Below are 24834 nucleotides of genomic sequence, written 5' to 3'. Positions count from 1 at the left end.
ATGTTCATAGTTGCCACAACTCACTTTCACATGTGACTCTCCTTGATCTGCATGCTGCGCTATCAAAATGTTTTTGATTTATATTGTTTGACTCCATAATAGGTGCTAGCATTTAGATAGTAGTCATTTGGAAACACACAGTATGACAGAATCAAAGAATTTTAGGGGTGGAAGGAACCTCAGGAGGTCATCCAGTCCAGCCCACTTGCCAAGGCAGGGTCACCTAAAGCAGGGTACACAGGAACATGTCCAGGTGGGTTTTGAATGTCTTTAGAAAGGGAGGGTCCATGATCTCGCTGGGCAGCCTGTTCCAGTGCTCTGCTAGCCTCTCTGTTCTTTCTCATATTGTGGTGGAACACTTTTTGCTTTAGTTCATGGCCATTGCTCCTTGTCCTGTCACTGGGCACCGCTGAAAAGAGTCTGGCACCACTGAAAAATAAAACACTAACACAGACTGGTAGATGAGATGCTACAGTTGTAGATTATATTAATGCCTCTTTGTTGGTTTTACATAAACAAAATCAGGAACTTCTATGTGGAACAGGAAAAAAATATTCTCTCTATATATTGGATGACCAATAAAAGTTAGACAAAATATTTTTTTGTACCATTCAAGTTGCAAGTTTATCTTTGGGATATCTGCATGAGTATCTGAGCAATTATTTTGGACACAGATTCACTAAATTGTTCCAAATGTTCCAACATGATATTCTCACTTCTATTAAAAAAATATACTGATGATGCAGCTCTCGAGTGTTTTATAGTCTTTGATTCAAGGGTAGCCCCAAAAATTTTTCATTATCTGGAGCAGTATCAGGGATTGAATGAATAAATTTGATTGTACAACAAATATGTTACTATTGTAAGGTCATCCCAGACAAATTGTGTTGGCTTTTCTCTGTGTGTTTTTCTTCTATATCTGCATGATGTACAGTGACAATTAGACATTGAAGCCAGTGATCTGAAATTTAGTTTGCTCATAAGGAAGACACAAAAGTACGTGGTAGAGGATTTAATACACATCCATTATTTTCTTAAATAGAAGCATACATAAAACTTAATGATGAAGTAGAGGACTGGAATATCAAAGTGAGAATTTAATGACCTTGAGGGTTAGAATAATAATAGTGAGATGAAATCTAATAGCTTAAAATATAAGGTAATAGAAACCAGCCACAGGGATTTCTGTAGAAATGAAAGACATTCATTAGATACAATAGAGGGGAAAGAAATTTTGTTATGTGAGTTGATCACATCATAACTATGACCTTCCTACCCTCTCCATGTGCTATGATCCTAAGATAAACTGAGGAATGGGGTGGAAATTAGAAGCATGCATGCCATTATACAGAGCACTAGTGAGAGCTTATCTGGAACAGCTTTGATCATCCATGCTTGAAAAAGTCCAATTTGCATTGTAGACTGCAGAAAAAGAAATCAACATAATCAGAGGAATGGCAAAACTATCTGATGAGAAGAGTCTAAAATAGCTGTGCTGTTGAGCCCAGTACAACAAAGGTTGAGAGGGAATAAGAATGCTGCCTATATCCATCAGGAGACTAAGTGCAGAGAAGGGCCACTGATGATGAAAGATAGTGCTGACATGGGAACAAATGGCCATAAGAGGGCCATGACAAACAGAACCCAGAAATCAGAAGAGTTTCCAGCCCTCAGTGTGGTGACATTCCACAAGAATAGTGAGGCCACGAAATCCTGTTAGGTTTCAGATTTCGTTTACTAGTGTTGGAATGATATTTTATAGACATAAAGCAGAGGACTGGATAGGATGATCCACAAAACTCCTTCTAGCTCAGTACCTTATGACACATCAAGCTAAAAAAACACCCCTCATTACAAAGCTTTTCTTTGCTTTCAATGTATCATTGGCTCTTTGTGTGTACTGTACATAAAGCAGTCCACTAACGAGGTTTTTAAGCCCCATTTTAGGGTTTTCTTGCCTCCATTTGATGGGACCATAGTGTTAGAGAGCTCAGCTTATTTTTACTGGTTGAAATCTAGTAGCAGGATCCCTTCTGGGGCAAGTCTGCCAAAGGAACACTGCTCCTCTGACATAACACCACTGCTCTGGGGAGAAATCTGAAATCTCTCCATTTCTAGGACTGTAGAATTTAAAAAGTTCTTCCCTTTTAGTAAAAACTGAAAGAGGCGTCTGGGCATCAGAGCTGCTTGCCTCAGCCTGGGAATTTATTTTTATACTCATGTAGCTTCCATCAGTATTGCTGCCCTTTCATGTGATTCATGGCATGATGAGGGAGGAAGGATTTAATGCTAAAAGCTTATTGAGTTTTTATGCACACAAACCCTTCTACAGGCACTCATGGATTTACAGGTCTGAAGGTAAACCTACAACAATGATAGTCAGAGGATTACTGAATAAATAATTCTCTCTAACAGTAAAGGAAAACTCTTAAGAGCCTCTCATTCCTGCAATGGGAAATCTACTCTTCTGTAGGCAGAAGAGAAAAACCTCAAGACATAGTATATGAAAGGATCTTTTTGATATAGTAAAAGTAAAATAAAGAGGAAGTAAACCGCAGAGGAAGCAAGCAGACACTACCCCAACCCCCCAAAATGAATCGATGGAATGTGTTTCACAGATGGAGGAGTTTGACTTCTCCAGCCCTCCTAACAATGTTGTTTAGACAAACATGAGAAAACATTCTTTCCATTGAGTTATCTTTCTTTTCCAGCACTGCATGCAAAGCCTATTGGGAATGGCCAGCTGTTCATTTTATATCTCGATGTGACAATGATGAAACCAAAAGGGCAACTTAGAGCTGTGTAAATGTAGGATCAGCTCAACTGCAGTGGAGAGACAGGACAGGTGCATTATGTATCCATGTATCCTACATACAGGAGATTTTACCAGTTACACTGACAAAATTACATTCAGTAACATGGATTTTAAACAATATAAGTGGGTGCGAATTTTAGCCTTCTGATACCAGGAGAAAAATACAGACTACAGCTACACCCCAGATGAACTGGGAAAATTGTGTCTTATACTCCACGACAATGCCAGGTCTGGAGAACCTGAGAAGACAAGACAAAACTGTTCCAGGGAGGGAATAGACACTTACAGAAAATATCTGGAAAAATTTAGGGAAAAAAAAAAAAAATCAAAGAGTGCACCAAAAAGAAATCACGTGTGAGAGAACATGATTTATACTGGACATTGATCTAAGAAGTAGAGCTTCATACTATTTTTTTTGTAAGATGGATTATCACAGATCACAAGGTCTGGTTTAGAATACTGACAATTCCCATTTAAGACTATGAAAGTATGAATGGGAGTTTCTATAACTGTTTTTCTTTTCTTCCCCTTTCAGATGCAATCTGTCAAACTTCATTAAGTAAAATGCACAATTATTTTGAGAACCTGTCAAGTAACAATTTAGAATATATATAATAAAAAATATTTTCAATAAAGGGTTTGTGGCATGGGCTCTGTTCTACATTTATTTATCTGTCTTACATTTCCAGAGGGCAGAGCTTGTCAGTGTATGTGTGTGTGTGTACATTGACAGTAATGATAAAATTAGAATTAGACATTAGAAATAACACAAGTTTGTGTTTTGTTTTGTATATCTCAATAATACAGGCTTTACATGAAAATTGTACTTCTATTCTCCAAATCACCCTAAGTCTCATTTTCTATTGGATTTACTTGTGATGTCTGTGAAATTGAGTCACACAAGCTTAACAATGTTATCAATTAACTGTTTGCACAACGTCAGTATGGCAAAACTAAGATTTAGCCCTAAGAAGACACCCAGACAGGTAGGTCACAGGTGAAATGCAAAGCAGGTTTGTTTAAAGAAGTCTGAATGGAGAAGAGAATGCAATACAACCTTGAAATGCCAGTCCCTTGAAAAAATTTAACCTCTGACTTTGTTACACAGCTGGCGTATTCACTTAACAGTTTTTTTTTTTTTTTTTTTTTTTTTTTTTTTTTTTTTTTTTTTTCTTTACAGCTTACTAAGTGCACATGCTTGCAGCTAGAGAAAAAATGTTTGTCTTTTAGTGAGGTTTCTTGTCAAGGGAACATGAGTTGTAGAGTTTTCTTAAACTTGACTGGGGTCACTAAAGTGAATATAAAAATCTGAAAACAGACATTTCTGTCTGTTTGCATTTTACAACATCTAGTGAGATTTTCAGAATAGGTGAGTTTTCCTCTTAAAGTATGATTTTGGTAAAACTAGTTCCAATAAAGCTGGAAGTATGATTTTGGTAAAACTAGTTCCAATAAAGCTGGAAATATGCTATTTCTGTGTAATAAAAACCCTCTGCAAGCTGTCTCGTATAAGGTGAAGCAGTACATTAGTGATTTTAAAACCTGTTTGCAGACGGGTTTTTGAAATGCTCAGTGCCATAACGTGTAGCATAAATGTGAACTGAACATATTGGAAGAAAGACATTTTCAGTTTGGGCCAAAAATGACTGGTTTTTGAAGAGAAAAAAATGAACTGCTCAGTTATACTCAATTACCACAGTTTCAAGGTATAATGTTATACATTCAAGCATTTTAATACATGTTCTTCACCTTCTTGTTCCTATAAAAGACTTGATTTACGAGCTGTCATTAATAAAATTAGTTTGAATGGTAATTTCCTTGCTTCCCTATTCCAAGTCTGGCAATGGACTGGAACTATGGAAAACCACATCCATATATAAATACTTGGCCAGAACCACACAGAAGTCTTCAGATGCCAAACTGCCTGGTTATAGCAAACAGATAATAACAGTAGAAAATGAGATCAAATGATACTTCACACTCCATGAAATAAGTGTAGACCAGTACTTTGAGGTATGCTTCATTAAAGTACGGTCACTTGCTTGGTTTTCACTGTCTCATTTTTTCACTGTCTCATTTTTTCACTTCCTTTCATGAATATCTGTCATTGTTTCAGCACCCGTCTTGTGAGAATGTGAGATGTCTGTCGTACTTGACTCTCACAATGTCCCCACAAAGTAAAATCCAGCCTTTGGGAGCTACTTGAAAATACTGGAAGACTGCCCTCAAATAGGTGAGTTCCCCTTTTTTAAGGCCTATACATATCCAAATGTAGACACCGAATTTTAGACTGTGACTATAGTCCTAAAGAAAAGTGCTAAATATCAAAGTTGACTTTAATTTTAACAAGGATAGAACTCTAATTCAAATTACTTAGCTCAATTTAAAGAGGATCAGGTCATTAATTCTAAGCAGAAGTTCTTTAAACTGCACATCTAAGTCCATGTTTAGATACATAAATGCCCAGTTTTTCAGTTGTGGGCAGACCCCAGGAACAAACCGTCAAGCTGTACACTGAAAGGAGTGCTGCATCTAGCTCACACAGGGTTTGCTCATGCACAGAATAATTGAGAGAGTGGGTCACAATCAAAAGGCCTCAAAGGAAAAAAAAAAAAAAAAAAGAAAAAACTAAGACCTTCTCTGTATGTATTATGACAGTTCATGAGTTCATGGGAACTGGCTAAGACAGCTGCAGCCTTCAGCAAACACTAGGAGCTGTGCCAGAAGAACTGCACCAGCTGCAGGTCTCCTACCTCACTTCTTGTTACTAAAGTTCATCTTCTTCCCCTACCATAGCAGGAGCTCCCATAAAGTGAAGGTCCACATCATTTAAGATATTGCCAGTTCTTAGTGTGAAATCTCTGTGTGAATCAACATGGCTGTCTTTGACCATACAGGTACTGGAGAACTAGAATCAAGAAACAAAATTTTAAGCCTAAAGATCTAACCAAAGTATCTGCTAAATTCAAGGTATTAAATTTGCAGTGGTAACAGGATATGGTAAGAGTGTTTTTGTTATTTATCTGTTCTGTCTGAATTTAGGCTTCCTTTGTCTGCTAAAAAAATGGTGCAAACCATAGCTGCCAGCCCTCCTCTCACAGAAGAGGATTATTAATTGTTCACTGAAGGAGAAAAAAACAACAATGGTGACAACCACAGAGATAGGGCACTGACTGCCTCCCCTCTCAGCTGGAGGGGGTCATGTGAAGATAAAGACCAAACCTGGAGAAGAATTAAATGGAGGTGGGGAAAACAGGGAGGGCAGTGAAGCGCGTACCGGCTGTGGAGCAATGCTTCACCGCTACAAGTAATGCAGCTTGATATTTCACTTAACACACTGTAACCTTTCTTCCATAACCTAGAAGGCACTAAAGGATGACTTCAGCTGCAGTTTCATGGCTCTTCCAGCTCATGCTGATTCCTCTCTGCTTGTAAATGAGAGAGCTAACATAAAGTACATAATACCTCTGAAGCCTAAGGAAAGTACAGCTCTCTTCTCTGGCTTCATTGCCACTTATGCATGTCCTCCAAATCTGAAGATACAGGTTCTTCCAATTTACTAAAACATTGGAATGGTACTTATTTCCTCCTCTGTTTATATGAACATAAACATAAATAACGAGGTTTTGTTTAGATACATATTTGTCTAAAGCAGCTATGCGGCCTTTTCTCTAAAGGACACAGAAGTATTTAAAATGAAAAGGATTCATACCAGGTCTTCCTTTTCACTGAGGGAAAGGAGAAGTGTCTTGCATAGTTAGAGATGCTTCAAGTTGTGTGTGCTTATGGCTGTGTTGTATGGGAAATAAGAATATATAGCTGCATATTGCCAGGGCATAAGGAGATAGTCAAAGAATGATGAGTTGAAGAAATGAAATCATCCGAAGAACAGTGAAGACTGCTGTCGTTTTTATCGTGTGGGAATGTGTAAGGTTTACATCCCACACTTGGATGCCTTCCCTTTCCCTCTGACAGGTTCATAGATCTTGTGGAATGCACCTGTAGGAGGATCTGCTTGCAACAAAGGCCAAGCCCAAGCAGAGCATGGACAGTGAGCTTCCAACTCACTGAAGGCAGAGACCTTGAACTGAGCTCTGGAAGAAACAACGAACCAGAACTGATGACAAAGCACTGAGATGACATATCCATCAAGGCTCTTGTATCTGAGATGGGCAGAAGCTCTGTTTTCTTCTCACCTCTGATTTAGAGTGTATAATCTCTAGTTAAGAGGGGCAGAATGTTAGGAAGTTAACCATGTGCTGAAGAGATCCTGGTGCAATTTCTTGTCCAGCAAACTGACTGTATGATTACCTCTAAACACCCATGGAGTAAGGTGGACTTTAGGCATGTAATTATAAAAATATCAAAACAAATAAACAAATCAGTTTATCTGATTAGATATCTCCATGTCCATCTGACTTTTAGTGACTACTACACTTTTAGTAGTAAATTAGCCCTGTTGTTGCACATGCTTCTGTGTTTTTGTGGGCAACGACACACTTTTCACATCTGCTTTATGCCATTTGGGAAGAAAAAAATATGAATTTGTGCAAGTAAGTCCACTGGGGTCTCACAGAAGATGGATCCCTGGCAAAATGTCAGAAGAGCAGAGAAATTATGGCTACTTCACAAAGCAGGCTCATTCTTTTCATAGTGGTTCAACAAGGAATGCTAGTGTACCAGGAAAGTGAGTTCCCTGTGGATAGACTTCTCTGATATGAGTCCTTCTTCCAGCCTGTAGGATTGTTCCCTGTTACCCTGGTTTTTCTGAGTTTTTTAAAGCCTTTTGAATTTTCATAAAATGGAGTCAGACCTTTTAGCTACTGTACAATATTAGAAGCAGTTTCTACCTTTTTCTCACAGATGTAACATAAACAAATCCTTTGTTTTTCTTTCTCTGTCCTTTGTTTGCATATTTCTAACCTGAAAACAATTGTAACTGATGGCTGGTCTGGCCACTGAGGCTGAGGGGTGATAACTCCAAAAGCCAATCTTCAGCCAGACCCACAAATGTACAAAAAGTAAGAAATAAACAGGCAGAGGCTCTCCGCCTTGTTCTCCACCTTGTTCTCTTCCTTGGCTCAGCCTGAGCTGGCTCGGAGGAACTCTCTGCCCTGCGAAACTTGTCTCTCGTGTGATTGCTTTGCGTGTCAAGGTAACAAGTCCCCAAATATATTTTTTCTGTACATAAACTTCAAAGTTATAGCCTCTGTACTCCAGAACCTGAGTGGGATCAGACAGGCTTACATAGTAGTCATACAGGGAAGATCCAGGGATTAATTTCACTGTCACTGCTCCAGAAGAAATCCTGCACCCTTTTCCTTTCACATTACTATGGATTTCTAGAAATTTTTTTCCATAATACATCTGAAGTTCTCTCCAATCTCTTGCTTTTAACTCCCCAACCAGTTTCACAGCTCTGCTCTTTAGCCATTCCATATTGGCAGCATTTTTTGCTTCCTGAACAAGTAATTTTCTGCTGGGTAATGTGAGAGCACTGTGCTGTCTGCACTGATATGTTATCCAGTGAACAAGAGATCAGCAAAGCCAAGCTGCTGGTAGGACACTGCAGTCCATTGTTATCACCAAGAGGTCTCTCCACAACATTTTAAAACTGCTTTTTAAAGTATACCACAACGAATATTAAATAGCCCAGTGCTACCCATGTGCTAAAAGCAATTCTTCAGAAGGCTTTCATATTAAGAAAATGAAGTTGGCTCACTATACAGTAAAAGGGGGATTGGTTTGGCCCAAAATACCTCAGAACTGTACTGGGAGAAAATCATTAACAAATTTCATTCAGAACAAATTATTCTCTTATTTCTACTAGCACAGATGTATCATAAGGGAAATATTTTATTACAAGAATGCAGTACAAAATCAAGTTCCAGTTCCATACCTGCCCATCTGTCCCAATGGTGCCTCCACAATCTGTGAGGAGCTCGGACATGTCATAGTAGCTAATGAACTCCCACAAACAGGCTTCCAGGTTCAGGTTGCGGTAGAAGCGCAAGGTATTGAAGCCTCTAATTGTCGGGCTGTACTGATAGGGAAAGGTCTCTCCAATCACGTCTGGATTCTTGGTAGAGTCAGTTAAAAAACCATGGTGGGTCTTTACTTCTGTGTAGTCCAACAGGTTGGAGCACTTATGGTTTCCAACTCTAGTTCCATCAGGGCTAAGTGTCAGCTCGAAGTTGGAGAGCTCTCTTGTAGAAATAACAGGCAGCATGCCTAAAAGCATTAATTTACAGCACTATCACTACATGTCAGTTGTCAGACTTGCTTAATTTAGCCAGACTTTGTCAAACACTAAGCATGTTACGCAGTGCTTTTGTATTTTTCACTTACACCAATTGCTGTACTTTAGAATTCAAAGAAAGTTGAAATGCTAAGTATGTATGAGAATTTGACCCACAATAACTGTCCGTATACTATGAAAAAGACAAATACTTCTAAAACTATTAATATTTAAATATATTAATATTCAAATTATTATTAAATAATAATAGTGTGAATAGTAATTAAATGGTATATTTCTAAGCACTTCAAAGGATTTTTACAAAGCCTAGGTCTAGCTCAATTTATGTAAATTATGTAGTTAATCTGAAAATGCTATTCTTCATATCAGAGACTATGTATCAATACAGTATTTTATGCACCTTGTTGCAAACTGCACTTATTCATTCATAACATTTTTCTTTGGTCCTATTGGTAAAAGATTACATTATTGACTTGTCTATTCAAAATAACCTGACCTATAAAATAGATCAAATACAGCATATTGTATAAATTCTCCCAACTCCACAGCTGATTTTCTCATACCATCAATATGTGGCATTGTGACTGTCAGTTTGATGAGGTTGGCATAGTCAGGATCTTCTGGGCCCGTGTAGCGCAGCTTGGCAGAGAATGGCTCTGCTCCAACTACTCCTGATATACGAGGCTGACAAAGACCTAATGGAAAAAAGAGAACGCACCCTTACTCTATGCCCATAGGAAACAATCTACACTTTCCCTTGCACTATTTTAGATGTACTTTTCTTCCACGGTACAGGTATCCAAAACAATGAGAATTTTCTTGAACGATAGGTAGACACTTTGAGAAGCATGTTCCCGAGGTTTCAACTATGCAAAAGAGGATTCAAACAGAAATGATTACTTGATCAACAGGATCACATTTTCAGAACAAGGTGATGATACTGCATCAGCGTCTTTCCAGTTGCATGGGTCAGCCTTACTCACAAAGCCAGTGTCAAGTGTCATACTTTCTCAGAGAGGTCTTCAGAGGCGTATGTTTTAATTCCTCCCACCATCCTAAGTTTTATGGAAGATACCTGACCAGCGTTGTTGGTTCTGGCACTGAACTGGAGTATGCAGTGACATGCCCCCATGGAAATTCACAAGTCTCCTGATCCATTAGTAACAAAAGTGTAGTTAGAAAGGTCACAGTTAGAAAGTGTCACAGGCTATCTAGAAACGGCCTGCTTAGACTAGAGCTAGCTCCAAAGCTGGATCAAGTTGCTTGAGGCCTTGTTAATTTGAATTTTGAATTTCTCCAAGAAAGGAGTATGTGTAATTTATTTTGGTAATCCTTTTCCAGTGTTAGTTCAATGTGTTCCAGTAGTAGCCCAAGTTTGTAGGACCAGAAAATTAGGTTTGTAATCATATGATCTGAGATAAATGCAACTTCTACTTGCATAGTTCAATGCAGAAGTGTTTGCATTTTGGCACTTTGTCATGTGATGGCCAAAGGATTACAAGGTACTCTAAGTAAGAAAGCAGATGCGGAAAATTGAAACAGCTCTCTTTGCCCATTTCTGAGGGATTTCAAGAAAAGAAATATAATAATATAATCTCCTCTTGGAGAGCTTATAGGTTCTGAAGGACCTTATCTTGCTCAGCATCTCCAAGTTGGAAACTTCGGTCAGGACGAAACAAAATTTCTTTTCTGTACATGACAGCTTTTAGGTTGGTGGTTTTAGTTTGTTGTTTTTTTTTTTTTCCCTCAAATGCAAATAACACTGTTAAAGAGACTAAATACTTTTTTTTTTTTTTGCACAATCTGAATTTCTTTTGAGAGTTTGGTCTATGCACTGGAGGTCAGGCGTCTTCAAAGTGGAAAATATTCAGGATTTTCGCAGGTTGCTTTGATCATTGCACTTCTTTCCTTCCACATCACAAGTTAGCTCAGGTACTGGAAGTAATTTATGCATGACAACTCAGTCCTGAGATTAAGCTAATTAGCACTGCTAATTTGTCAAGTGTAATCCAAATAATGCATTATTACAATAACAAAGCCAGTCTGTTTCACATAACAAGAAGGATGAATAATTATGAATGCTTTGACCAGGGAAAAAAAATTGTCCATGCCCTGTTATAGGGCCCAGTTGTTTTAGCCTTTAGTCAAGGAAGATATCAATTCTCAGATGTTCAGTGAGGCCTGAATGCCAAATGAGGTGTTTCCTCTGGCTAGGCTTTCAAGTGGATTCTCCAATGTCTAATAGGAACTGAGACTGAACTGCATCATTACTGCAGTTGAATTCAAAAGTCAATAGAAACCAGGTTTCACTAATTCCATTGCCTGTTATATGTTGTTCTTATGAAGTTTGCAACGTGGATTATTATTTAAAGATGTGGAGAATTAGGAGAGGGGAAAAAAATTTCTTTATAAAGTGCTTTGCTGTGTCAAGACATTTTTTTTACCACCTCTATGAACAACAGAAGAAAAGCTGCAAAGGTAGCGTTAAAACGCCTGATCATGTAACCAGCTTTTTTAGGACTGAATTTGGGATCCAGAAGAGACCTGTGAATTTTGCAGCAGGTGATGATGTCTTACCTTCTGATGTGCTTATAGTGACAATAGGGCTCATAAGCTCAAGACCCTCATTCCCATCTGAATTCACAGCCCGAGCTGCACACTGGACACGAGAACCAGCTTGAAAGTAAATGGAGTCGAGCGTAATCATCTTGGAGGAAGTGAAGAAGGTGTCAAAGTCGACCTCCTTCATGGGGCTGGTCACACCATCGGGGCCAGTGGGGGCACTTACAAGCCACCGGTACCGTGTCAGAGTATCATTGATGTTCTCACTGGCACATATAGAACCAGTCTTGTCAAAGTCTTCATACTTAGGATTACAAGCCTGCAGAACAAGGCACACGTGTTAAGAATTTATTTGCTTCATGGAAAAGGAGTTTCAACTCATCAAGAGTCACAAAACTCAACAACATGGAACTGACAATCTCACTAAATCTCATAAGAAATCACCTTATTTTGACAGTGATGTATTTAGCCCTGTTAGGGTACATTAAAAGGTGTATCTAATTATACTTACTGAAATAAAAAATATTATTTTCAATTGATTTATAGGCAAAAACATGGCATAGTTATGAAGGCACAAACTACACTCCCATGTGTTACTTTAACTTCTCCCTTTGATCTAATTCTGCAAATACACTTTGCCTTTAAAGATTTATTTTCTTTGATTCTTTTTTTTACTCAGAAGAACCATTCAACTTGTGACATTCCTGTGCAAAAGGAATGTGCGGAAAACCAAATTGAAGATGGACAAAACATTCTTCAAGGTATATGAATATTTATGTAAACTTTTCAGTTGCAAAACTACCAGTGAAAAAAATGAAAGAAGCCTGCATTCCTTCAGCATTCATTTTACAGTCTGTGGCACCCATTGAAATAATGGCTCATCTGTTATCTCCAGTGATTTTAACTCTGCAGATTAAGGCAGGATAATGCAGGAAATACTAAGGTCATGCAATCACAGACACAGTGTGAGTATCAATATCAAATTATTCTCAGTGAGGAACAAGTGAAACATGTTTCTATGCTTTTTGTCCTCCTGAAAATGGATTCATTATCCAGACAAATTAGATTAGCTCTAAGGATAATTCTAGCTTGAATGTGTGACTAATATGTGTGACTCCTCACCATATGGATTGATACTGGGTGCCTAAAATCCACTGTACAAAATCCATATACTGATTTTGTTCTGTTTTTGCAGAGATACTCACTGTGATACAGATGACAGGATAGCCAGCAATGGGACTGGGTCTGTCTTTGGCTTTAGAAGTATCATCATATAGCAACAGAGATGCAACTTGAGGGACAGAGGGAAAGGTGACATCTGCCATGCTGTTCATTTCCTCGATGTAAACAATGGCCTTGGCTGTCTGACAATGAAAAGAACAGAAACAGTTCTCTGTGAAAATTTAAATAAACAAGCTGGACCTCGATCAGAGGTCTAGCCTTTGAAACACTTTTCCAAAAGAAGTTCTAAAACCTCAGCTGGATGAGCTATTGAGAAAGGGTTGAGGCACTGAAAGTATGCTACAGAGTACAAAAGGAAGAGCTAAAATGAATTTTTTCTTTTCAGAACAGGCAAGATCCCAGACCTTCAGCCTTGTCTCCCAGCTTTTTTGTTATCACTTCAGTATTCTGAAGTGATACCCTACATAGGGTAGAGCCTCCTATGTGCACTGTATGCTTTAATGACTGATGGAAATGGGGAGTTTGTCACCAGCAAAGGCTATGTCTCTTCTGTCTGGCTGCCTGGATTCAGACTGGTGTGACACTGATGAAGCAGACAAGGAGTTTCAACAACATTTTATGCCAAATCAGAGGAACATATAAAGTATGTAAGATACAATGCTAAATTGTCGCTATTTGATCTTACACAATAGGAATAATATTAATATGTTTTTGACAGCAGAAGTCATATTTCACCTGAAATTGCTCTTTTTACAGCATAGAGGTTATATTGTACAGCCAGAGAGTCTTTCCAAGAGGACATAAGTTTCTAAGACTGATTGTATGAGAAGAATAGGTCTGAAACGTTATCCTGAAGACTTCAGTCTTTCATTGACTCCACAGCCCCATCAACATTATTGCCTTGACAAAAAACTGTTTTGTTTACTGCGTTACTGTGACAGCTGGGATGGCCTTTTTGTCATTTAACATACAGGCCAAGATGGTGTGAATAAATCTTAAAAGAAGAATAAAACTATGAGACAGAAAGTAAGAGGTCTGTTTACCAGATTTTGTTGTTCAGGACTTTGCACAAACGTGTTACCTGTATTTCTGCAACCATGTTCTCATCAGGCTTCAGGTGAACAGTGAAAGCTTCTCTCATCTCCCTTACTCCATCAAAGAGAACTTCAATCTCCACAAAGTGCTGTGTTTCACCCTCCCTGAACTCAATTTCTAAAAACATGAGACAGTTAAAAATAAATCTGTTGCTCGTAACAAGCTGTGCTTCTAGGTCTAGCCATGAGAGATGGCAGTTTATACTCACTTTTCAAATTACAGATGCTTGCAAATTTAGTTTAACCTATTTGATGCTATAAATAATAATGCATAGCTGTAGGCACATGTGCAAATCACTGAAAAGAAGACATAAATCAAGAGATTTGCAAAGCCCAAGATTTAGCTCAACGGAACTCAATGTTTTGAAAGTTTTCTGTGACTAGTTACATAGATGTTGGTAACATATGTGAATGAAAAAAGACTGAAAAATTATAAATAAATAGTATTGTTAGGTCTTTTTCCAACAAATTTATTAAATACAATGGTATATACCAAAAATAAAGAACAAAGCTGTAGCTACACAAGAGTATTGCATTTTGAAAATGATTGTCTCTGAAAAAACCTTCATAAGTCATGGTGATAAAAAGTTCAATCTTAGCTGATTGTATTTGGTTTGCATGACAAAGCTTTGGTAGTGGGGAGCTGCAGGGGGGGATTCTGCAAGCAGCTGCCAGAAGCATCCTCCATACCTGACAATGCCAGCTGGCTCCAAGGTGGACCCACTGATGGCCAAGGCTGAGCCAAGCAGTGTCAGTGGTAGTGCCTCTGGGATAACAGATTGAAGAAGGGAAAAAAACTGCTGAACCACAGCAACTGGGAAAGAGGAGTGAGAATGTGTGAGATGTCACTCTGCAGGCACCAAGGTCAGTGGGGAAGGAGGGGCAGGAGGTGTTCCAGAAGCCCGAGCAAAGATTCTCCTGCAGCCCCTGGTGCAGACCGTGGTGAGGCAGCTGTGCCCTTGTAACCCATGGTGGAGCAGAGATCCACCTGCAGCTCATGGAGGACCCATGATCAAGCAGTTGGACGCCTAGAGGAGGCTGTGACCCTGGGGAAGCCCGCATGGAGGAGTCTCCTGGCAGGACCTGTGGCCCCAAGGAGAGAAGAGCCCACAGCGGAGAAGGAGAGAAGAGCCCACAGCGGAGAAGGTTTGCTGGTAGGACTTGTGACTCTGTAAGAGACCCACACTGGAGCAGTTCATGGAGAACTGCAGACCATGGGAAGGACCTTAGTGTAGTTTGTGAAGGACTGCAGACTGTGGGTGGGACCTGGTGCTGGAGCAGGGAAGAATGTGAGAAGAAAGAAGCATCAGAAATAACGTGTGATAAACAGATTGCAACCCTCATTCCCTCTAGCCAGTCAGAGGTAAGGAATTTGGGAGTGAAGCTAACCCTAAGAAGAGGGGAGGGGTGGTAGGAATGTGTTCTAAGATCTAGTCTTATTTCCCATCACTGTCGTCTGGCTGGATTGGAAATAAATGAAACTAATTTTTCCAAGCTGAGTCTGTTTCCCCCTTGCTGGTAATTGGTGAGTGATCTCTCCCCCTCCTTATCTCAACCCACGAGCCTTCTGTCATATTTTCTCTCTTCTCTGTAGCTGAGGAGGGGGAGTCATAGAGCAGCTTTGGTGGGCACTTGCTGTCCAGCCAAGATCAACCCACCACACTGACCGAGTTAGGGAGTACTGTTATTCTCAACTGTATTAACTACCAAAGAAATAAAAAGTACAGAAGTTATTTAACATTTGTGCCTGGAAAGTGTGAGAGTGATAGCAACTAAAATAATAAGTGTATTTCTAATATTTTTATTTTTAAAGAATGTCAAATTCACTTTGAAGATGTACAGAAACAACCAAGAGAAACTTAGGACCAGAAGAACTTGCAGAGAGTGATGTTCTCACACCACCATAGAAACACCACCATAATCAAAATACAACAGGTGATAAAGAGTTCTGCACTCTAAAGGGACAGGCAAAAAAAGTAATAGTGCATTAAAGCTGAATTGTATATGGGAAGTAAGACATAGTTAGGTGACAGAGACTGATCAGTGAAGCAAAATGCTAAGAAACAGTCTTCCTCTCCAAAACTTTCAAACCAGGACTGGATGCCCTTTCTAAAGGATATATTTTCCCCAACCAAAGTTATTTGGATCAATACAGAAATAATTTGGGAAAACTGGGAGAATCTTGCAATCCACAGAGAGTCTGATTAAGTGATCTAACAATCCTTCCATTCCCAAGTGTTATTAAGCCAGGGAAATACTCTTGTTTATAATAAAAATCTGAAGTTTTAGCTGTCACATAGCTAAGAAAATTACCAATTTTCAGTTTGCCACACTTCCTTCAGAAAACCCAGTTAAGGATGCAGGTTTTATACCTATGGCTGAATAGGCAGGTTCCCTAAACCAACAGGTATTCTGAAAACTGTGGGGAAATTCTGCACATCACAGACCTTTCTCAAAGGCTTGGGGGCAGAGGCCAAGAGCCTCTTGTTTTGCAGTAGCACATTTCCCCTGAAAACTTGGCTCCCATGTGCTATTGATGCACAGCAGGGAGCATGTAAACATGACAATGCCTATAGGCAATGTGCATACAGGGTAAGCATCAGCTGACACTAAAAGCTCCTGTGGTTTCCAGGGGGAAAGAGCAAAACTCTAAAATGCAGAAGCAAAGTGACCAGAATTACCAAGCTCTGGGTTGATGATTTTCTTGTGGCTAACAAATTGCCTCTTCATATACCACTAGTGGCAAATGCCACTCCTATGAAATTTGAAAATATAACACAACGTTGTTGCCGGATGTTCAAAGGCAAGTCATATATTACTGGACTGGAAAATAGTTTATCCAAAATAGTTTATCCAAAATAGTTTATCCAAAACTGTGAAAACACTTCAGCAATGAATGATTAATCTTAAACCACAGAGTAATATCATGCATTATCATAAACTTCAAAAGAAAAAAAAATCATAATGCTACAAACTCCATTAGTCAGTGCCTGAAGCACATAGGTGGGCTATTAATGGAAAGAAGTTTATCAGCTAAGAAATTTATCATTCTGTTGCACAGCTGCTCTCTTCATTCATTAGTAGTGTGGAGCAGCAGGCAGAATTCAGAAATACAGAAGGAAAGCTTTAATATTATGAACATGGAAAAATAAAAAGAAATATACATTAATTCCTACATGCAGCAAATGCCGTTATATTATTGAATTGTTCAAGAAACGACCACACAATTATATCCTATAAGTAGAAGTTTCTTCAGAGTAATATTATTACACTCTGCAAATATAACTAAGATTTAACTCAAACATCTTCTACAATTTCTTGAGCTACAGATGTTTTTCAAAGGAGCCACAATTCTTTTGCAAATATCTTCACTGATAATTGGTCTTCCAACAGTACTTGTCTGTTGTATACCACAGGGGATCTGTCTACACTGAATTTGAATAGGAAAATGCATTTTGGGATGTGGTTGCAAAGTATTCTAACCACAAAGTTATTTCATTTTTCAAAAATTATGCTACAGTCATGAATGAAAACAAATAGTTGGATGTGGTATGATCCTACCTTCTGATATAGGGTGATAGTCTTCCCCAGAAGTAGCAGATCCATCCTTTGTATGAACTCTCACAACAGAAACTTTGGAAGTGTCTCCCAGACGAAGCACTGGGATTTTCACAATTGCTACTTGCCTTGTGTCCTTTGGTTCACTCACGCTAAATTTGGTCTCACCAAACTTAATAATAGCCTCTGTAATTAGAAGGAAAAAAATGGTTTCAGAGCATGCAAATGGGCTTCTAAAAGCCAGTGACAATAAACTATTCTCTTACTGTCTGCGTCATCCCGAATCTTTATCAGCGTCTCATTCTGCTCGCCAATAGAGGCACCAAAGGAAGAATCACTTCTTGGCGTGCCAAGAACCAGGCGTAGTTCCTCCTCCTCCTCGTGGAAAGTATCATCCACAAGCACCAGTGTGCAAGGCTTCTCAGTTTCACCTGCAATCATTCTGAAGGTAGTATCAGGCAGAACATAGGTGTTCTTTACTCTAATACAGCACTTCTCTCCAAGCCCAAGGCACCACAGGATGCTCCTGCTGGCCAAGGCATCCACCTTGACAACATACAAGTTAATGAGCAATGACAGCAGTGAAAGCAGAACTAGCAGTCATTACCTTTCTACGGAAACTCATTAATGTGGAATCCCTCATTTTGGGACTTCTGTAAGACAAGTTTCTATTTGGTATGTCCACTTTTACATGTGTTAGTGCTTTTGTTTTACCTAAGAAGAAAATGATCCTTCTCAGTGACTTCTTTTACAGAGTGCACTTAAAAACTAAATACTTGCACAAGGAAGCAGAATAATAAAACCTTTCTAATGGTAATACTAATTATTAACTACCACTACTAATACTAACGACAATTTTGTCCTGAAGTTTTATGTTTCAAGTCTCTTTTGATTGGACACTCTCCAACCATGTGGGCCTTCACGTATTTTATTCTGTTTGACTTTAAAGTCTTTTCAACTCTCACTGATTCCAAGTGAATGTGAATATTGCCTTAAAAATGCTTTGGAGTATCAGCCCTCTCCATTTTGCCCTTGCAAATTGACGTGCCCTGACTTACTAGATGTTCAGAAACTCAAACACCTTGTCTTACGCCTTCTACACAAGCAGAAATACCTATGGATGTTGTTCAGGGTCTGGCACTCAGCCTGTCTTGGTGGGCTCTGCATCATGAGACTGACTCCTACACCCCAGACAGGGGAACAGCACAGCAGCAGAGAGATGAGGTAAATTTACTGTATTTTTTCATCATTACACATGCAAATAAGATCAAGGCTCTTCAAGACGAAGAACCAGACCAAGATGCTGACTGTGTTCATAATCCTTTCCCCCCTGCTATAGAAAATAAATTACCCCTTAGGAGGAGAAAAAAAAGCAAAATACTCATCCTGCTTATAGTTGCATGGGAAATGTGAAAACTGAAGTAAAACTGCTGCATATTAAACACGCCTAAGAAGCTTATGGGGACAAAATAGAATTCTAGTAGACCTCTTTGCTACTTGTCTTTACAGAGAAATGGTAGGGGAACACTCAAAAAAAGAGAAAATTCATTTCCTAAGTGGCCCAGATTCATTAATTCTTACTAGCTGGACTCTTTCCTGGTTGCACAGAAGTAGTTGCAAAGGTGTAGAATACAAGACAGCACTAAAAGCTGAGGCCAGCCCTAAATAAAGAAAGACTGAACATCTCACTTTTTCAAGAGAAGTATGATACATGTCTACAGAAACATGAAGTTTGTAAGTTCTGTGATAAGGGCATACCAAAGATTTCATGCTGATGACAGAACTTGTTTGAGACTTGTAAAAAATATCACATGTGTTTGAACTTCAAAGACTAGAAGACCAAACTGCCTTCTGCACAAGAAGAAAGAATTAGGCAATATTCTTTCAACAGAGTAACATTTGATTTATTTGCATTTCATTTCTGATGTGAGATATTAAGTACCTTGTGGGCGGTCTTAGGAAAGCCTTGATGGGAGAAAAAATTCAAACAGGAATTAGGGAGCTATATACCTGTTGAAAGATCTATTACTCATTTCAGTGCAAGTCAAATGCATTTACCAGGAATCTGCTTAACAAAGAGCAGAACTTCTGAAGTTTCCTTTCTGGGAGCAGATCTGTGCTTCTACTGTGTTATGCCAAACCTGCTTTTGCTGTCAAAAACAGCCTGGCACTGAACCTAAATGAAGATATACTCTTTTGGTTCTTATTGATTATCCCTCTAAGTCAGAAGTGAAGAAAATAGAGGCAACATCATCCCATTGTATATGAAAAAAGCCCCAAACCTTTGTTTTCCAGAGTGATCTTTTTGGCACTACTTTATGAGAAGGCACAATTAAAACACAAAAAAACAAAACAAACAAAGCAAAGCAAAACAAAAGAAAACACAGTGGACTAAAGGCTTCTAAAATAAAATCAAGAACTTACCAGGAAGGAATGTGATGATGGAACTGTCAATATTAGGACGTTCTTCGAAGTCCATCATAACCTGAGCTGAACCTTGTCTTGTATAGCACCTCACAGTGGATGTGTATCGGATATCCCCACTCCTATATATCATGGCAGAAATCCGCCCATCATTTTCATTGGCTATATACACAGATTCTTTAAACTGCATCTTTGGCACTGGGCAGAAAAACATAGAAAGGATTTGTAAAGTATAACTGCAGAAGTTATCATATCTTCCCTCCACCATTTCACATTTACTTATGCCACACTGCACCAGATACAGAACAGAAGCAACCAGACAGCAAATAACTTAAAACATCATCTCCAAAATAGGAGAAAGCAAAAAACCCCAAATTACTCACAATCAGACACTGAATCGTTAATGAAGATGGTGGTCTTGCTGGGTTCTCCAAGGGCAGCATTCATGGGCATCCTTAGCACAAGCTCAAACTTCTCTGTTCCTTCTAAGACTGGCTGTCCAAGATCATCCAGAATTATCACACGAAATGTCTGCATATTGACTCCAGGGGAAAAATCCAAATTACGACTGATGCCTACATAATCTACTCCAGCTACCAATGGAAAAGAGATGAAGTTTAAATATCTATGATTAGGCAGTTAATTGTAGGCAAATATTTTTCCTTTATAACTTTAGTATTTGTCAAATTCTGGCATTCATGTGAAGCAAAACTATCTTTTGGTCATTAAGTTGGATTACACAATAAAATAAGTCAACATTAATTAATTTTTTGTTTAATGATGATTTGAGTCACAAAATGAGCTGATTCTGTTCTGTTGTAAACCAACAGTTATTCTAGAAAAACTAATGAAATTTGCTTGAAGTGAGAAATGAAAGTAAGCAAAAAGCTTTGAGAGAGACTCTAGAGATGAAGCAAAGTCTTTTGGAAAGAAATTTCGTATTATTTTGTAACAAAGATGGAAGTTTTAAGATGAATCCACAAAGGAAAGGAGACAAGGCCAATGAGCTGACTGGGGTAAGAACTGCTCTTTAGAGGAGTTGTGTGAAACAGAATGAATGGAAAACAAACAAATCAAATTCTGCTCAGAGCATATCAGGTGAGGTCTGCCACCTTACTCTTAAAGGAAGATTGATCTGGTTTGTTTTCTTTTAAGCAAAACAAACCAATCCATAACATGTCAATGAGAAGAAGGCAAACAAAACAAGATACTGACTAAAAGATGACACTGTCTTGGAACCAAGGCATTAAAGGTATCCAGGACTTTAGGGAAGGACTCAGTTTTAGCATTAGTTTTTGGGGAGAATAAGCAGCAGAGCTGTTGAAACAAAGCTTTGGGGGAAACACTTCAACTGAAATCAGGTTTGGAATTCTGTGAATTTTATAAAATTTGGCCAGATTAAAGGCAATCATCAGATGGGCACCTGCCTAAAAGCCCTACTGCTGCACTCTGCTAGAGCTAAGCCTCTAAGGCAGGATTCCAGGACTGACAGCTGAGAGCAGCAGATCCACTGCTGCACTGTGTAAGGCAAAGAACCAGGTTCATGGTTTTACAGGCAGCCAGCCATGTCAGAGCTTTCATGCTGTGACCAACAGACTAGAGAGCTCAAGAGCTGAGCCACTCCCAGCTTTTAATCCTAGAGGTCCTGGCACAATGAATGAAGATCCTTACTGCAAGGAAAGCTATTTTTTTACCAGAAATAACATAAATATTCAATATCTGATAAAGACCTCAGATCATAAAAGCAAGTTCAGAACTAAAGCAATCATGTATTTTTTCAGACTTAATAATTTAATTTTTTGTAAGAAAAATACATATATGTTATGTATATTATGTTATGCATATATCATACATATATATTATGTTTAGATATTCCTGAAATAAAAGTAAAGTTAAACTCAGGATAAGCATCTAAGGAAGATAATTTTTATGCTTCCTCTATAGGAATATCTTAGTTTAAACATTACAATGTGCTTTTAGATTAAAAAAAAAAAAAAAAAAAAGAGCATGCTAATGCTTGATTCTGCAGAAAAAGGTTCTGCCAAAGGATCCAAGAACCACACAGCTGAAGCAATGCTGTTCCAGAATAGGAGAATAGGTAATGATTTCTCATTGCCTACAGTAAAAATGAGAGAAGCAAACTCAGCATGCTGCCAGTGATCATAACCATGCCCAGAGTATGCTCTTGAGGCAGCAATCAATTGCTTTTGTAGCAGTCTTTGCACGAGGATTTAAAGGCATTTCCCTTACTGCTATACTTCATAGCAGCTCTTACTCCCGTTTCTCTGAAATTATGTAACCACTTAATTTGATCTAAGAAGAAGAGATCTGCTAAGAGCAAGACACGTCCAATTTTCATTTTATGTGGTTGAAACTGTAGCAAGACGCACTGAGCCAGCCCTTGTGAAGTGCAGCAGCATGTGCCAGCAGTGTGTACCAGCCTGTGCAGTGCAGTGGCAGTCTGAAACCAGAGCGAAGCAATCACTCACCCTCTGCAGTTACTGGTTCGGATTTGCGAGACCTCACCGTAACTGAGGCAGCTTTGGACAGGTCGGTTCCCATCCTCCAGACACGGACCTCAATGTAGCCAGCACTCTCATCAACAGAGTATTCATCATCTCCAAAGTAGAATGCTGGTTCTGGTGAAAGAGGAATAATGTCCATAAATGCTTCTTTACCTTACACTGAAGTTAACAACAGACCATAAAATCCACATTAAACAATGGAAAGTACTTTGCCCATTTCAGTAAGTGAAATAAAACTTCTTTTAAGGTTTGGAATTCTTCTAGCTATTTTTGGCTTCTTTTCAAGTATTGATTTCTATGGTTTTAGACAGAAATTGTTATATCAGCACTGTGCTCTTTTTCTTGCCTCCTACATTTTCAACTTTTTGCGTCAGCATATATGAATCTGTGTACAAAACCAAATGTGGTATCTCATTAAACTTATTTTAGTTGAGTCCTGCACATAAGCCAGAAAATTCCTTGCATTTTTCATTGTGGTGCAAACATACAAAGGTGAATACAGATAATGAAACTTTAACTTCAATGTTCTCACAGATTCCTGTTGCTAAAACCAGACTGGAACATGACATGTAACTGGAGCTACTCTTGGTAACGTTTTCCAGCTAACTAAAGGGGAAAATACTTTATTTTAGTTCTCCCACATCTAGCATTTAAAACAAAATCAATCTTATTTTATGTAAACTGAAATGTGAACAGTCTTTATCTGAATACTAAAATTCCACATTCATAAGAAAGAAGAGCAAAAAGCAAAGGAAATTAAGAGCTATTCCACTTAACAGACACATTGTTTAGCTTCATTTTTTCCTCCCTTTTCCAGTTTTCCTACCCACAAGTAATTTCACAAAGTAAACAGCCTTAAACACATACCCTAGCTTCACCCTGGATGTATATCATCTCCCCTTTCCTATCCTTTCCATTCCTGTTTCAAACATGCAAGATGAATCATGCACAGCCAATGCCTCAGCTTTCCCATTGCACAGCAGAAATCACCGCTACCTCCCCAAGCATAGAAAGACCTATCCAAGTTCTCCTTGGGCTTCATCACAATTTTCTTATGCTGTCTTGTGAGAATTATTAATTAGAATCGTGAGGCTACAGTATCACAAATGAGTTTGAAATACCATGCAGCATACGGCCAACTTGAGTTCAGTCAGCAAAGATCACAGGAATTGCTCAGTGCTCTGTGAGTAGCACTATGGGTACTTCCCCTCCACCAACCATAGAGAAAATAGCAAAAGATTCAAAGGAAAGGACTGGAAAATGCTATGGCTCTACAGAATTATGCTTTGCTTACAGAAAAGGTACAACCTACTCAAAGAAGGAGACATAAATACTTTTAAATGTTAAGTGGAAGTTGGGACCATCATTTCCACAAGTCAGATTTTTATAAGATTATATGTCTGATGCAAAAGCTATGACTTCTCTTACAATGGAATAAATGTCTTGGAATTGAAGAATCACCACAGTGTATGCAACAATCTCCTCTGGTAGATTGCTGAACAACATAAACCAGCAACTTAATTAAAACTAACAAGTTATTACTGGTTAGTTATTAAAACTAACTTAGTTATTAGTAAGCCAAAATTTCATCTGAGAAAGCAGCAGTTAATAAGCATTTTGGAACGGTATTCAAGAGTGAAATTGCAAGTTTTGTAGAAAAGAAATTTTTCTTCTGCATTCAAGATTTTCCTGTATTTCATAATTAATAAAATAATAATAATAAAAACAAACCAACAAGCAAAAAAGAACTCCATTAATATTCCTCATCAATGAAAAAACTGAAGGACCAAATGGTTATTAACGTGCCAATAGTTACATAAAGGCAGTTTAAAAAGTTATCAGTTCTAACACATGTTATTTCTAAACAGGTATGCTTAGAGTTCAGCACACTTTCCCAAGTCTAATCTTGTTATGTCCCAATGGTTCCAGAACTTGATCTGGACTTGGCTGCACCTCATTTTAAGCACTTTGGTGAGAGGTACTCACATGGAGCCTGCTTGCTCTCAGTTTGCAAGGACAAAGACAGGCCATTCCAGGTTCCCCAGCACAAATGAACATACAGGAGGACAGGAGGAATGGCTCACTCACAGGAATCAGAAAAATCTGAGGACGTGTGGAAGCATCCCCTTCCACTTACTGGCTACACAGGAAACTTAGCTGATCGGCCTTAAACTAGATGGAAGGCATAAAATAAAATATTGTTTGTTTCTCACAGCATTATCCTAACTGTAGTGCTAAACCAGCACAATAACACTTGCTTTACTGCTGCTGAATAAGAATCCTCGCTTACTATTTAATCCTGTAGTCACAGCCAAACAAAAAAATATCCAAACCCTCAGCTAGCTTGCCTTGTATTTCAGACTGAGTTTTTCACACTCTTTGAGGTATGTATATTCAATGAAAGACACATTCTGC

General features: G+C 38.6%; 1 protein-coding gene across 1 annotated transcript in view; it reads right to left on the bottom strand.

The window, feature by feature from the left end:
* Positions 1–24834, bottom strand: part of FREM2 (FRAS1 related extracellular matrix 2) — a 119512-nt gene that overhangs the window by 12999 nt on the left and 81679 nt on the right. Inside the window, exons 7-16 of the mRNA XM_040056611.2 lie at positions 22384–22533; positions 20278–20487; positions 19895–20092; positions 17737–17901; positions 17474–17656; positions 13900–14030; positions 12842–13000; positions 11652–11955; positions 9638–9769; positions 8715–9046 (exon numbers count right to left, since the gene is read on the bottom strand). Coding sequence (XP_039912545.1) covers positions 8715–9046; positions 9638–9769; positions 11652–11955; positions 12842–13000; positions 13900–14030; positions 17474–17656; positions 17737–17901; positions 19895–20092; positions 20278–20487; positions 22384–22533 — 1964 coding nt within the window. The remainder of the gene's footprint in view (positions 1–8714; positions 9047–9637; positions 9770–11651; positions 11956–12841; positions 13001–13899; positions 14031–17473; positions 17657–17736; positions 17902–19894; positions 20093–20277; positions 20488–22383; positions 22534–24834) is intronic.

This window comes from Hirundo rustica, chromosome 2 (assembly GCF_015227805.2).
Source record: "Hirundo rustica isolate bHirRus1 chromosome 2, bHirRus1.pri.v3, whole genome shotgun sequence".
In the NCBI taxonomy this organism is placed as follows: Eukaryota; Metazoa; Chordata; class Aves; order Passeriformes; family Hirundinidae; genus Hirundo; species Hirundo rustica.
This window is presented reverse-complemented; position numbering and strand designations above follow the sequence as displayed.